This window comes from Oncorhynchus clarkii, chromosome 5, assembly GCF_045791955.1.
Source record: "Oncorhynchus clarkii lewisi isolate Uvic-CL-2024 chromosome 5, UVic_Ocla_1.0, whole genome shotgun sequence".
Classification (NCBI taxonomy): domain Eukaryota; kingdom Metazoa; phylum Chordata; class Actinopteri; order Salmoniformes; family Salmonidae; genus Oncorhynchus; species Oncorhynchus clarkii.
Genome location: NC_092151.1, coordinates 73,817,014 through 73,833,868, shown reverse-complemented (window position 1 = coordinate 73,833,868; position 16,855 = coordinate 73,817,014). Strand labels below are relative to the sequence as shown.

The window sequence follows — 16,855 nt, the reverse complement described above, 5'->3', positions numbered from 1 at the left end:
TTGGGAGCAACTGCTTGCACACGCGTTACCACTCCACTATGTCTCCCTGTCATGGCTTTTGCGCCATCAGTACAAATACCAACATGAGCAGCAGCTATGTTTGGCTACATACAGACCGTTAGTGGAATTCCCATGAGAGAGTAAAGGTTAATGTGATTGGATGTTAATTATTTGACAAGGCTACCTGTATATGACATTGTGTTGTTATTTCGCTGAACACGAGATGGTTTTATTTTATTTTTGGCAGTGAAACTCAGGCGAGAGAAAAAAAACTCTCCCAAATGTTTAGCCTCGGTTGGAAAATATAAATGGACTGTTTGAAAATGTGAAGAAAGAAAAAGTTCAACAAAATGTACTCCAGTTTGGGAATACCTGCATTAGAGCAATTATTCATGTAATTAACATAATGATAATACAAAAAGTTGTAATTTAATTTATGACTCCTGCTTAATTCCCACCGCATATTCCCAAATACTGTGGCCTCCCAGCTCCTGGCAGTGACAGCATGCTGCTCTATTATCAGGGTGATTTGGATTGTGTCCAGGGTTGTCTATACTAAGTGAATTACTCCAATTGGGTTAAGTCATCTCTCCAAAGCTATGTAGTATAATCCGTTTGTATTATTACCAACAGAACATTTTAAAAATGAAACCGTAACCCCCCAAAAAGTACTTTGATGTTTAAAAAGGCTTCTGAAGTTTAATGTCCACTTTTAAATTTGACTTGATTTTCAACTACAAAAAATGTATCACCCCTAAAAAAATGTCCATTAATTATAATCCACCTAATAATTCACATTTCATGTTGCTGCAAGAAAAAATGTCTGCTGTGAGAAACTGGTGAAATTAAGATCCTACATCTATCTGTATGGTCAAGCTGAAATATGGGTGTTTTTCTCTGTCCCCAGCATTGCACTGAAAATGGAGCTGTCACCCCTATTGATCATGGACTCCCAGATTTCTACACCAAGAGAGTGCTCCCTGATAGGTAGATCTCCCCCTCTCACTTTCTCTCTCTTCTCTCTTTTTCTCAATTTTTCTTCTCTCTTTTTCTCAATTTGTTTCTCTTTCTCTCTTTCTCTCTTTCTCTCTTTCTCTCTCTTTTTCTCTCTTTCTCTTTTTCTCACTCACTCACTCACTGTGATCACTCACACACACACACACACACACACACACACACACACACACACACACACACACACACACACACACACACACACACACACACACACACAAAATGACCAAAAGGCAATTGGAGTGAATAGCAGCACACCATACGCATGATCTAAATTACATGAATCCCCCAAAGAAACTACAACCTAAGTAATTTAGCATAGGCTCTACTTTCCATCAGTCCATTGACTACTTTCAGGAGAAGGACTTTACAGTAGGTGAGCTCTGCCTTTAGTAATAGTTTGAGAGTATCCTATCCACCTGTCACAGGCTGGCAGAGTAATGCTGGTCCATGCTAAAGTACACCCACACAGCAGATCATCTTGTTAAGTTTATGCTTTTAGTATTATTACATTTACTGTTAAACATATTTCTAAAGTAATGCACTCTGGATAAAGCATTGTGTGCCAGGAGTGGTATCCTAGCAACATCCCTTGCTGCTGGGAAGTGTTATTAAGTTTCAGTGAGGCAGCAGCCCAGAGAAACATGCACTCTTTTTCGGCTGTCCCCATAGGATAAACCTTTTTCATGTTGAACCATATATAGAAAGGGCTCTACATGGAATCCAAAAAGGGTTCTACCTGGAACCAAAAAGGCTTCTTCAAATGTTTAATCTATGGGGACAGCTGAAGAACCCTTTTAGATTCTAGACACCTTTTCACCTTTTTTCGAAGAGTGTCTGGGGGGTCTGATGATAGAGAGAATAATAAAAAGTGCAGGTGCTGACTAGGGACAAACTGAACAGAAATATGTCTTAAACAATATAGACATACTGTATTTTTACAGCATAGCTATGGTCAGTTTGTCTCTCATAACATCTGCTTTTTGTCTTTACCCGTTCTCTTTTTCCTGTTTCGCTGCCATCATCTCTCTTTACCCTCGCCATCTCTCTTTCCCTACATCAGTCAGTTGTCCTCTCTTCATAAAGCCCATTCTCTCAGACGAAAGAAGAGACGCAATATGCTGGCCATCTTTGGTTTCCGTAGGAACCGCAACTCAACGCTCTCCAATCAGGGGCCAGATTCTGGCGGAGACGGATGTGGGGAAGAGTGTCGCACTGTCGCCATGGCACCCACAGGGTTTGTGAATCCTCATTATCATGCATACACACTCTCCCATGTAGTATGATATATGCAGCTGCAATCTGCACAGTATGATATACAGTTGAAGTCTGAAGTTTATTTACACTTAGGTTGGAGTCATTAAAACTCATTTTTCAACCACAAACTAACAAACTATAGTTTTGGCAAGTCGGTTAGGACATCTACTTTGTGCATGACACAAGTAATTTTACCAACAATTGTTTACAGAAAGATTATTTCACTTATAATTCACTGTATCGCAATTCCAGTGGGTCAGAAGTTTACATACACAAAGTTGACTGTGCCTTTAAACAGCTTGGAAAATTCCAGAAAAGGATGTCATGGCTTTAGAAGCTCCTGATAGGCTAATTGACATCATTTGAGTCAATTGGAGGTGTACCTGTGGATGTATTTCAAGGCCTACCTTCAAACCCAGTGCCTCCTTGCTTGACATCATGGGAAAATCAAAAGAAATCAGCCAAGACCCCAGAAAACATTTTTTAGAGCTCCAAAAGTCTGGTTCATCCTTGGGAGAAATTTCCAAATGCCTGAAGGTACCACGTTCATCTGTACAAACAATAGTAATCAAGTATAAACACCATGGGACCACACAGCCATCATACCCGCTCAGGAAGGAGAAGTGTTCTGTCTCCTAGAGATGAATGTAGTTTGGTGCAAAAAGTGAAAATCAATCCCAGAACAACAGCAAAGGACCTTGTGAAGATGCTGGAGGAAACGGGTACAAAAGTATCTATATCCACAGTAAAACGAGTCCTATATAGACATAACCTGAAAGGCCGCTCAGCAAGGAAGAAGCCACTGCTCCAAAACCGCCATAAAAAAGGCAAACTACTGTTTGCAACTGGACATGGGGACTAAGATCACACTTTTTGGAGAAATGTCCTCTGGTCTGATGAAACAAAAATGGAACTGTTTGGCCATAATGACCCTCGTTATGTTTGGAGGAATAAGGGGGAGGCTTGCAAGCCGAAGAACACCATCCCAACCGTGAAGCACGGGATGGCAGCATCATGTTGTGGGGGTGCTTTGCTGCAGGTGGGACTGGTGCACGTCACAAAATAGATGACATCATGAGGGAGGAAAATTATGTGGATCTATTGAAGCAACATCTCAAGACATCATTTGAGCAAATGGGTCTTCCAAATGGACAATGACCCCAAGCATACTTCAAAAGTTGTGGCAAAATGGCTTAATGACAATGAAGTCAAGGTATTGGAGTGGCCATCACAAAGCCCTGACCTCAATCCTATAGAAAATTTGTGGGCAGAACTGAAAAAGTATGTGCTAGCAAGGAGGCCTACAAACCTGACTCAGTTACACCAGCTCTGTCAGGAGGAATGGGCCAAAATTCACCCAACTTATTCTGAGAAGCCTGTGGAAGGCTACCAGAAACGTTTCACCCAAGTTAAACAATTTAAAGGCAATGCTACCAAATACGAATTGAGTGTATGTAAACTTCTGACCCACTGGGAATGTGATGAAAGAAATAAAAGCTGAAATAAATTATTCTTTCTACTATTATTCTGACATTTCATATTCTTAAAATAAAGTGGTAATCCTAACTGACCTAAGACAGGGAATTATTACTATGATTAAATGTCAGGAATTGTGAAAAACTGAGTTTAAATGTAGTTGGTTAAGGTGTATGTAAACTTCCGACTTCAACGTTATATTTCAGTGTTGCATCATCTTCAGTCACTTTATTACATGTCACACACCACTTTATGAATGTATCGCTCTTTCACTCTCTCTTTCTCTCTCTGTCCATCTGTTAGAATGATGGGCATTAAGTGCATGCTCTGTGGGCCCTGTGTGCTACTAGTCTAAGTCAGTGCTGGGATGCAGCTCTGTGTTGACATGAGGAATAGGCATGCTGCCGGAGAGCACACCTTTACAGAAAAAACACATGATTTTACATGTTGAAAATCACATGATTTCACAGGAAATTGAAACACTACACACATTTTCACATGTGTGGTGTACTGCAGGGCAGTTCTCTAGGCCCTCTACTTTTTTCTATTTTTACCAATGACATGCCAGTGGCATTTAACAAAGCCTGTGTGGCCATGTATGCTGATGACTCAACCATATAAGTGTCAGCAACCACAGCTAATGAGGTAACAAACACTTAACAAGGACTTACAGTCAGTTTTGGAATGGGTGGCCAGTAATAAACAGACCCTGAACATCTATAAAACTAAGAGCATTGTATTTGGTACAAATCCCTCCTTAAGCTCCAGACCTCAGCTGAATCTGGTAATGAATGGTGTGGCTGTTGAAGAGAGTTGAGGAGACTTGGTTTTGCCTTAGATTGTAAACTGTCATGGTCATATAGATGCAATGGTTGTGAAGATGGGGAGAGGTCTGTCCGTAATATACAGTGGCAAGAAAAAGTATGTGAACCGTTTGGAATTACCTGGATTTCTGCATACATTTAACATAAAATGTGATCTGATCTTCGTCTAACTCACAACAATAGACAAACAGTTTGCTTAAACTAATAACACACAAATTATTGTATTTTTCTTATCTATATTGAATACATCATTTAAACATTCACAGTGTAGGTTGGAAAAAGTATGTGAACCCCTAGGCTAATGACTTCTCCAATAGCTAATTGGAGTCGGGAGTCAACTAACCTGGAGTCAAATCAATGAGACGAGATTGGAGATGTTGGTTAGTGCTGCCCTGCCCCATCAAAAAACACTCACAAAATTTGAGTTTGCTTTTCACAAAAAGCATTGCCTGATGTGAACCATGCCTTGAACAAAAGAGATCTCAGAAGACCTAAGATTAAGAATAGTTGCTTTGCATTAAGCTGAAAAGGGTTACAAAAGTATCTCTAAAAGTCAGTCCACGGTAAGACACATTGTCTATAAATGGAGAAATTTCAGCACTGTTGCTACTCTCCCTAGGAGTGGCCGTCCTGCCAAGATGAGCAGATGAAACTAAAGTTGTGTTGTTTGGAAGGAGAACACAACACTATGTGTGGAGAAAAAAAGGCACAGCACACCAACATCAAAACCTCATCCCAACTGTAAAGTATGGTGGAAGGAGCATTATGGTTTGGGGCTGCCTCAGGGCCTGGACAGCTTGCTATCATCGATGGAAAAATAATTTACCAAGTTTATCAAGACATTTTGCAGGAGAATTTTAGGCTATCTGTCCGCCAATTGAAGCTCAACAGAAGTTAGGTGATGCAACAGGGTAACGACCCAAAAGACAGAAGTAAATCAACAACAGAACGGCTTGAACAGAGTCCTGACCTCAACCCGATTGAGATGCTGTGACATGACCTGGTTCACACCAGACATCCCAATAATATTGTGGAACTGAAACAGTTTTGTAAAGAGGAATGGTCCAAAATTCCTCCTGACCGTTGTGCAGGTCTGTCTGATCACAACTGCTGAAAACATTTGGTTGAGGTTATTGCTGCCAAAAGAGGGTCAACCTGTTATTAAATCCAAGGGTTAACATACTTTTCCCACCCTGCACTTTGAATGTTTACACAGTGTGTTCAATAAAGACATGGAAAATTATAATTGTTTGTGTGTTATTAGTTTAAGCCGACTGTGTTTGTCTATTGTTGTGATTTAGATGAAGATCAGATAAAATGTTATGACCAATTTATGCATAAATCCAGGTAATTCTAAAGGGTTCACATACTTTTTCTTCTCACTGTATGTTCTGCTTTTTTGACACCGCACTCCACAAAGCAAGTCCTGCAGGCTCTTATCTTGATTACTGTCCAGCCATGTGGTGAAGTGCGGCTAAGAAATACCTAGTTAAGCTGCAGCTGGCCCAGAACAGAGTGGCATGTCTTGCTCTTCATTGTAATCAGAGGGCTAATATAAATACTATGCAGGCCAGTCTCTCTTGGCTAAGAGTTGAGGAGAGACTGACTGCATCACTTCTTCTTTTTATAAGAAACAATGTGTTGAAAATTCCAAATTGTTTGCATAGTCAACTTTCACACAGCTCTGACACACACACTTACCCCACCAGACATGCCACCAGGGCTCTTTTCATAGTCCCCAGGTCCAGAACAAATGTAAGAAATCATACAGTATTATATCGAGCCATTATTGTGTGGAACTCCTCATATTGGTCAAATGAACAGCAGACCTGGTTTCAAAAAACAGATAAAGCAACACCTCACGGCACAACTCCTCTCCCCTATTTGACCTAGATATGTTGTGTGTATGTATGGATATATAGGCTGTGTGCCGTTTTTAATTTGATGTAGTTCTGTCCTTGAGATGTTCTTGTCTGTTAATGTTCTGTATTATCTCAAATGTAATGTTCTGTGTGGGCCGCAGGAAGAGTAGCTGCAGCTTTCACAACAGCTAATGGGGACCCTAATAACACAAAACATGGTATTTGGTATTTTATCACATTAACTTCACATAAGATCACATGTGAAATTCATGTTTTTTTTCCCCCCGTAAGGGCAGCAGATGACACCAGTGTGTATACACAGATGAAGATGACAGCTGTTGCCCTTCTATCACTCAGATTATGAGATGCAACAGAATGGTGATGGCGAGGCAGTATGTGTGTATATATATATATATATACATATGTGTATATATATATATATATATATATATATATATATATGTATGTGTGTGTGTGTACATATATATATATATATATATATATATACTGCATTGCCATCACAAGACAATCGTGATGTCTGGTTTGCTTAATATAAGGAATTTGAAATTATTTATACTTTTACTTTTGATACTTAAGTATATTTTAGCAATTACATTTACTTTTGATACTTAAGTATATTTAAAACCAAATACTTTTTCACTTTTACTCAAGTAGTATTTTCTTGTGTGACTTTCACTTTTACTTTACTTTCATTTTCTATTAAGGTATCTTTGCTTTTACTCAAGTATGAAAATTAGGTACTTTTTCCACCACTGCCAATATTACAACATTATTATAACATAGCCTGCTTGGTTAGAAAGAAAAAAGTGGCCCATTTGTTGTCCACACTAAATCAAATACAATCCAGGGGCCACAGAGCAAATTCTTGGTTGACTCTGTCATTGTTTCTCTGACTGTCCTCTTCTCTCTCTCTCTCAGGACAGCCACTGAGAATGTCTACGCGCTGCTGCAGCCCCCTCTTTCTGCTGCCAGGGCAGGCTCTCCTGGTGAGGGGGGTGATGTGGAGGACCAGAGATTGGAGGAGCCAGTGGGCCTGAGCCTGCAGCCAGTGCAGAGCATACCACCACAGCCTGGCATGCCAGGTAGCAGACACCCCTTCTACTCACTCAGCCAGGTACAGTATATGCTGTATCACTTGTGGTACAAAACACTCCCCCTATTGCTCCTGCACGGCAAGAGGTACCGGTGCATCAGGTCTGACACCAACAGGCTCTTGAACAGCTTCTATCCCCAAGCAATATGACTGATAAATAGATAACAAAATAACTACACAGACTATCTGAGTTAACCTTGTATCTTTATTGACTTTTTATTTACATTTTTGCACTGCCTCTATGCACACTCACAGGGCCCTACACACCTATATACACTGTCAATCCAACACACACTCACAGGGCCCTACACACCCATATACACTGTCAATCCAACACACACTCACAGGGCCCTACACACCCATATACACTGTCAATCCAACACACACTCACAGGGCCCTACACACCCATATACACTGTCAATCCAACACACACTCACAGGGCCCTACACACCCATATACACTGTCAATCCAACACACACTCACAGGGCCCTACACACCCATATACACTGTCAATCCAACACACACTCACAGGGCCCTACACACCCATATACACTGTCAATCCAACACACACTCACAGGGCCCTACACACCCATATACACTGTCAATCCAACACACACTCACAGGGCCCTACACACCCATATACACTGTCAATCCAACACACACTCACAGGGCCCTACACACCCATATACACTGTCAATCCAACACACACTCACAGGGCCCTACACACCTATATACACTGTCAATCCAACACACACTCACAGGGCCCTACACACCCATATACACTGTCAATCCAACACACACTCACAGGGCCCTACACACCCATATACACTGTCAATCCAACACACACTCACAGGGCCCTACACACCCATATACACTGTCAATCCAACACACACTCACAGGGCCCTACACACCCATATACACTGTCAATCCAACACACACTCACAGGGCCCTACACACTAACACACTGTCTCTATGCACACTCACAGGGCCCTACACACTAACACACTGCCTCTATGCACACTCACAGGGCCCTGTACACTAACACACTGCCTCTCTGCACACTCACAGGGCCCTACACACTAACACACTGCCTCTATGCACACTCACAGGGCCCTGTACACTAACACACTGCCTCAATGCACACTCACAGGGCCCTATACACTAACACACTGTCTCTATGCACACTCACAGGGCCCTACACACTAACACACTGCCTCTATGCACACTCACAGGGCCCTACACACTAACACACTGCCTCTATGCACACTCACAGGGCCCTACACACTAACACACTGCCTCTATGCACACTCACAGGGCCCTACACACTAACACACTGCCTCTATGCACACTCACAGGGCCCTACACACTAACACACTGCCTCTATGCACACTCACAGGGCCCTACACACTAACACACTGCCTCTATGCACACTCACAGGGCCCTACACACTAACACACTGCCTCTATGCACACTCACAGGGCCCTACACACTAACACACTGCCTCTATGCACACTCACAGGGCCCTACACACTAACACACTGTCTCTATGCACACTCACAGGGCCCTACACACTAACACACTGCCTCTATGCACACTCACAGGGCCCTACACACTAACACACTGCCTCTATGCACACTCACAGGGCCCTACACACTAACACACTGCCTCTATGCACACTCACAGGGCCCTACACACCCATATACACTGTCAATCCAACACACACTCACTCCATCGTTTGCTCTCTCACACATAATATGCACATACAGTTATACGGACTCTACACACCCTCACACACACTCACATATAAGCTGCTGCTACTCTGTTTATCTTATATCCTGTTGCCTGATCACCTTACCCCCCCCCAATACATATCTACTTCCATCACTCCAGTATCCCTGCACATGTATGCTTGCTTACTTACATACTTATTTTATTGTGTATTTCCTATTCTTATTTTTCATGATTTTTTTTTCATTGTTACAGTCTTATTGATTATTGCATTGTTGGGTTTTGAGTTTGCAAGAAAGGCATTTCACTGTACTTGTTCATGTGACATTAAAACTTGAACTCGTACTGGTTGATGAATTCATGATTATAATATCTCTTCCCATCTTTCCTCTGTGTTTTTTTATTTTACAGCAATCAGAGCTAGAAACAGAGCACGAGCAACCTGCAAATATAGACAGACAGGTGGACAGACAGTGGACAGAGGACAGATGGGTGGACAGACAGTGGACAGAGGGGAATCACACAGTCAGAAAGAGGACATTAATAAGACCGGCTGACAGACAGGCTGAACAGCACTGGCCAGAGGACAAACTGTCAGACAAAACATGGACAGAGGGAAGAACGGCAGATAGACAGATGGACAGATATTGGACGGAGAGCAGGCATGCCGATAGACACATGGAAAGACAGTGGACAGTTGACAGACAGTTTGAGCAAGATAGACAGTGGACAGTGAGCAGACAACAGACAGACAGAACGTGGGCAGAGGGTCGACCAAAAGACATACAGATAGACAGACAGTGGATAGACAGCAGGCAGTCAGGCAGACAGACTGACAGACAAGACCAGGGACGACATCTGGCTCAGAGACCTCTGCCCCCTTACCCATCAGACAGGACTCCATCACCTAAAAGTGAAACTGACTCTCAGAAAAACTTGGACAGACAGAAGTACTCTGACACACAGACGGACAGACACCTGCGCTCAGACACTGCTGTAGGACAGGTGGAAGGGTGGCGGGATGGAGGAGGGGTTCCCCCTGGACGGGTTTCTACGAGTGCATCTAAACCAGACCCTCCTTCCCAGAGCAGCAAACCCAATCTGTCCAAACTGAGACAGCGACATCTACAGGAGAGCTCTGGTACTGCACCCTTCTCTTACACACGTGTTGATTTAATTAATGCATCTGTTTCATTATTTATAATATTGTAGAGTGTGATATTATTGCTCCATCTTTATCTTCTGGTGCAGAGGAGGAAGCAGGCGGAGAGAGGGATGGTGGAAGAATGGAAAGGAAAGAGAGAGATAGAGATGCAGAGGGACAGCCTCCTCCCATTCCTGAAAAGGTGTCTGTCTTTTCATATTCTTCTGGCTGTCTTGTTTATGTGAATACATTAGTATACTGGTGGATATGTGTGTGGTTATGTTTAGATATTAATTTATAATTGTATTGATTTTGTGCCCCATTTATTTTCAGCCAAAGGCATCATCCTATGTGTCTTCTCCAAACGAGTATGCCAATGAAAGGCCGAATCCGCCTCCTGCACCATCTGCATTCAGAAAGCCATTGCTGGGATTGGCCTACAGGGCTGTCAGCCAAGGTATTAACAAATTAAGCCAATATAATTTTGTCATTATAGTCAAAGAGTATGACAGTGTACAATTGACTGTGGTCTATGGTGTGCAGGTGAGGAAACAGTGAGGCCTCAAGCCCCTGTGAAACCCCAGAGGAACAGAAAGGCTATGTCTTGTGACACAGGTACACCTGTCTATCTATCTGTGTGTGTGTGTGTGTGTGTGTGTGTGTGTGTGTGTGTGTGTGTGTGTGTGTGTGTGTGTGTGTGTGTGTGTGTGTGTGTGTGTGTGTGTGTGTGTGTGTGTGTGTGTGTGTGTGTGTGTGTGTGTGTGTGTGTGTGTGTGTGAGTGAATTAATGTGTCTCATGATCACACCCTGTATGACTGTTACCTTGTATTTCCTGTTTTCATTTACCCCAGGCACTGACAGGGATAGCCCTAATAATCTTGAGAAGCCCTCAAATCGCAAACCCCCTGTGAAAAAGCCTAGACTACCCCAGAACAGAAACAAATCCTTGGACTATCCTGGTATCTGTCTTTCTCTCTGTATGTGTGTGTGTGAGTAAATGTGAGTATGTGTTTCCTCTCATACATTATGCATAAAAACAGCTACATTTCTTGGGATACAGCTAAGTTTGTGTGTGCGTGTGTGTGTGTGCATGCGTTTTTGTTTCAGACTAAAACTAAGCAACGCTTTCAATCACCTTCGGTCGGAATAGAATTCAAACATGAATTCGTTGTTGTTAATTATCTTAACAAATCGTGTTTTATGAGATTAATCAGGCATGTCTCTCGTTCGGTTCTATTCCAGACAGTGTCAACTTAGCGTCTGGTAACAGCAAGCTGTTGTGATGGCGATGGAATTCAGCTGCTTCAGACTGACCAGCCAGAGGGTTGTCGTGACAACTGGGCAGCATTTTGTCCAATGTGAAGAGGAGGGAGATAGGAAGGAAAATCTAGACTCTAGAGAGAGAGGGGACCCAGATAGAGGCGGAGGGGAAGATAAATGGCTGAGAGTGCTAAATGATAAGGACATCGCCAACCATCACTTACCTGCTGCATTATTATTGGAACACATATTACTAGTCTGTCTCTGTCTGTACCTTGCCTTCACTGTCTGTTTTCCTGACATCTCAATGAAAACCTGCTGAACTGTTTTGCAGCTATTCAAAATGGTAGTTTCTACTTTTGAACATCAAATTCATTGTTGTCTGCACTTAAAGAATTGCCAAAACACTGTCATGCTATATTGCCAAGGGGCCAAACATTGGAACGTTGTTATTATCATCATTCAGAGTTGCACTTTATTTTGTATTATTCATATATACGTGGCTAAGCTGGACTAAAGAAAGGAATTTCACTTTATTCAAATGTTATGCATTTTGACTGCTGTGAACATTTATTGCCATGTTTGAAACTTAAAAAAGAGTTGTTGCTTATTATTAAATGAAACTTGATTATTTCTATCTAGTTCTGCTGTCATGGACTGAAAGGTAATATATTTTATAGAACAATTCAATTGAAAGATTATGTATGAGTATACTGTATGAATGAATAAAAATGCTGTACTGGAAGACACATTGAAAATGTTATATTTTTTATGGTTTGGTTCATAATAGGATAATGAACAGGTAAATTATTTCTACCTTCCAAGCTGCATTCATTATGCCTTAACCACAGTAATACCACACTGGGTTATATTATCTCAACCAGCAGAGTGGCATCTACAGTAGGTCTCCTGTAATTCTCTCTAACAGCAGGTGGCGACCAACCCCAACGAAGTAGAGGAGGACCACTCAGTGACAGAAAGACTCATAGGCTGCCTTCACACAGGCAGCCCAATTCTGATCTTTTTTTCACTAGTTGGTCTTTTGACCAATCGGAACAGCTCTGAAAAAGATTGGATGTGAAACGATCTGATGTGATTGGTCAAAAGGCCAATAAGTGGATAAAATGTCAGAATTGAGCTGCCTGTGTAAACGCAGCCTATTGAATACCAAACACATGAGCTGCTGTGAAGTCTTGCTGGTTGCCATTAGCAACCATGTCATGGCCTTATTTCTAAAGATGGTGGAATGAGTCAAATATTGGCTTTGGCGGGCTAGTGTGCTAAGTACGCTGTGGTGCCAGGAGACATACTAACGATCTATGCATATGGAAATTAATAAGCTGCTTCTATAAAATGTCACTAAAACTTGAAAAGATGCTTCTCATAAATCTCCCACCCTGCCTAACTTCTTATATTGAGGTTGGAATGAATGGGCGGGCGGGGAGCCGACTGAGAAAAGACACTGGATCTTATATTGATCTCTTTTATCATTGGCTTTCGTGCACTTGGCAGTTAATCATCGTGATTAGAGACATGAACACTTACTTTAATATCCTGTCTTGGACAATATTGACTTTGACTGTCTGGGCTCACTGTTCAACCATCTCTCAATACGAAGGGAAGTATTGTATTAGGCTACATTTACCTTCATTTCTATTACCAACAACTTATACCAAAAAATGTTGTAGTTCCAAATTAAATACAGCCAGGGTAAGGCAGGTTATCAGGACATGTTTGATACCAACAATAACTTGATCATGTTGAGTCAGGATGACGAAGTATCTATTCGAGAGTATCTGTTGTGTGTTTGTACTTCCCTCTTCCATTTGTTGGGAAGACACATCATCCATAACAGGAGAATCCTGTATCAATCCTACCCAGAATTATTATTTTATCTTTACCAAGCAACATAATCACATATCATACAGAGTACTGGGAAAGGGAGAGAGCATGTGTAGGCAGAGCAAAGGGAGAAGCATGGAAATGAAAGGGATGAAATCAGAGCAATGTGCACACTGTGCAGCATCTAAACATCTTTAATCCATTTTAGCCCCTGTACTGTATAGCTTGAGGAGGGATCTGTGTGAAAAAACAGAATAGACAAAGGGACAGACACACAGAATGTTGTAGAAGTTAGATAGACACCAATACGGAGATATGTATTCAGAAACACTGACATATGCAGGGGAATAATATACAGTACATTTTATCTGTACCTCTACTGTACACACACAACCATAGACAAAAAAGAGACTAGGTAGGGCTAGAATGTTCTAAATGGTTCAGGCTCTCCCATAGTTCTAGGAGTATACCATCAAATCATATATTGTGGTGGGCAGGGCAGGTCCTTGTCGTTCTGCCGCCATAGGCGAAACCAAAAAATGCACCCCCTGCAAAACTAGAACAGTCCCAGTTAGCAAAATAACGTTGAAAATACGTATTTTCCAGACGTTGAAGTTAAGTTCAATTTAGGTTTTGAATGAAAGGTGAAAATATATTTTACATATGTTTAAAATACATATTTTCCAGGACGTTGAAAAGGCATCTTTTCAGGACGTTGGAAAATACATATTTTCCAGAAGTTTAAATCAAGTTCATTTTTGGCTCTGAATTAATGTTGAAAACACTCATTTTCTGGATTTTCAAAATACATATTTTACAGACGTTGAAAATATGTAGTTTCCCAGATGTTGAAATCAGGCAAATTTTATGTTCTGAATGAAAGTTGAAAGAAAGTAATTTAAAGATGTTTTAAAGTGTAACCTTTATAATTGGTTCAATTTTGTCTGGACCGGACAAAAAAACAATGTCTGTGCATGTGGAAATCAAGGCCAGAACTGCACCAAAAAAAGACGTCCAAAAGGCTTCGGCTTTGGTCAGTGCTTACTGAGGTGTTGCCTGAAATTACATTTTATGAATGCTCATCTATGTGGTAAACGTTCCATTTGTAAAACACCGAAAAACGATGTCCAAAAGACGTCGGCTCGTGCTTGCTGGGGTGTAGCCTACCATGTAGACCCGCAATGGAAATGTATGAATGCCAATCCATGATGTAGGCTCACCGTTTGTAAAACAGGCCATTACACTGACTTTATTAGTCCTGATTCCAGTGACTAATCAATTTGGCTATTTACGCTCTGAATATCAGTTACCCAACTTTATCAGGAGTTATCGCAAGCCTATTTGCAATGTGTTTACACAGCAGGAAATTCAGAAGTATTTGGTTTTATTTGGCAGGGGGATTATGTGAGGTTTTATGTGTTGTTGTTGTGTTGTTGTTGGAGGTGCGTCTTGGTCAGTTTAGCTCAGAAAACGCCCGCTCACAATCCTGTCTAATGAGCAAATGAGCACCGTGGTGGTGGGTGTTGTTTTCTGAAATTCCAGGCACTCTCAGTATGACACAGTCTGTCTGAGTTGGTTTCATAAGTAACTTCTGTTTTTGTGCTCTACTTTGGAGTTTGTTTGACAGCCCATAGAAAGATGGAATTTAATTATCTGACTCTGAAGATGAACTCAGTGCTGTTGAGAAACTTCATTTATTTTTTATCTGTGCCTATTCACTTGTATGGATATTTTTTAAAGGTTAAAATAAGCTAAATGATCTGGCAAAGACGTTAGACAATTTATGTGGTAAAAAAAAGTAGAAAAAACGAATTTTAAATGAATTATCACTCAATATAAGATATTTAGGTATGCTTAGATTTCACTTTTTGCAGTGTCGGCACTTGGCTTGTTATTAAAGAGCTTTGGGTTTGAACAAAAAGGCAACCTAGTTCAGGTTCAAGTTCCTCATTAATAATTTCTGACAGTGTAGTGTCTGTCACCGATAAGTGGTAGTCAATAATAATAAGAAACATGTCAATGAAAAGGTTTAAATTGGTTCCCAGGCGAACAGTTTATGAAAGCTCGGGGATTATATGACGAGATGCAGTTTAATGTAATTATAACCATGTCTGCTAAAGGTCAGGAGTGAGCTGTTCACCCCGTTGTCATGGGAACTGTCACCCTAATGACAGGCATGACTGCCTTTAGGGCTACATCAGAGCCCAAACAGCAGCCTCTTTTAGATCTGCCCACGGCTTGCTGTAACTTCCACTGTGTTGTTACTCCAAGAGGGCCTCAGGGATTCCTTGTGTTTGGTGGTAGTGTAGCTGGGTATTACATCCAAACAATGGCAGAGAAGAGTTGGGTTTGAAAAACCCTCCCCAATTCTATCATGTATTAATTCTGTTTAAACTGCCAGTAAAAAGCAATTAAAATTGCAATGAGCACAATTGTTAGATGCTCCACCTGAAACTGAAAAAAATGTGTCACCTCCTCATGCCCAGTTGTGTACCATCACCCGGCTTCTAGCAAATTACACTTTGTACCAATGTGTTTTTTTCATAATAGGGCTCTATATACCCATAGTAAAGAGAAATGGCAGCCTGTGACTGATGTGTGTGATTAATTGTGATCAATAATTTACAGTAGACATTATAGTGTGTCTGAGTGCCGCCCGTGCCCCCGCTGTGTCGGAGTCTGACAGGTCACACATGTGTTGACTCACTCCACACAGAGCTGATGCCTTCTCAGCTGAAAAGACTACCAGTAACCACAATCATTATCAGGCTTTAAATACTGCTATTACAATTCTCTGCAATTACTATTGAGTTCCTGTCCCTCTGTGTATATACAGTATTACCTTCAACCCCACATGTAGTGCCAAGCATTTAAGATGACCTTTTCTATCTTTAAAAACTTTTTCTCAATCGATTTGTCAAAACTGTGCATTGAGTGTTGTAGAGTATTATGTGATTGTCTTAAAGGTATTTTAAAGATTGAAATATAGCTATACAGAATTAACAAAACTATCTCCCTAGCATTGCATTACAAGACAATAATGTGCGTATTAAATTTGATTTTGAGTGTTGAAAGGCTCTACAGAGTAGCATGAATATAGACCAGTGGAAGAGTGATGGGAGGGAAATATGAATGATGAAGGGAAGGGTGGAGAGATAGAGGAGGGAGGGAGGAGGAATAGTGAGGGGAGATAATTAACAGATTTAGTGTCATCTCTCAGTCTGGGACAGGATCCAATTTATCGACCACCTTAATCCCTTCATCCTTTTCTTCCTCCTCATCTCTGTCTACTCCATGTTTCTGTCTGTGTCTGTCTGTCTGTCTGTCTGTCTGT

General features: G+C 41.3%; 1 protein-coding gene across 1 annotated transcript in view; it reads left to right on the top strand.

Moving 5' to 3' along the window:
* The window catches only part of LOC139410213 (capping protein, Arp2/3 and myosin-I linker protein 3-like), a 36,266-nt gene extending 23,864 nt beyond the window's left edge, over positions 1-12,402 (top strand). Inside the window, exons 33-41 of the mRNA XM_071155677.1 lie at positions 908-987; positions 2,078-2,251; positions 7,373-7,568; positions 9,687-10,416; positions 10,527-10,621; positions 10,753-10,876; positions 10,963-11,034; positions 11,271-11,378; positions 11,662-12,402. Of these exons, the coding sequence (XP_071011778.1) occupies positions 908-987; positions 2,078-2,251; positions 7,373-7,568; positions 9,687-10,416; positions 10,527-10,621; positions 10,753-10,876; positions 10,963-11,034; positions 11,271-11,378; positions 11,662-11,702 (1,620 nt within the window). The 3' untranslated portion in view covers positions 11,703-12,402. The remainder of the gene's footprint in view (positions 1-907; positions 988-2,077; positions 2,252-7,372; positions 7,569-9,686; positions 10,417-10,526; positions 10,622-10,752; positions 10,877-10,962; positions 11,035-11,270; positions 11,379-11,661) is intronic.
* The last annotated feature ends 4,453 nt before the right edge of the window (positions 12,403-16,855 follow it).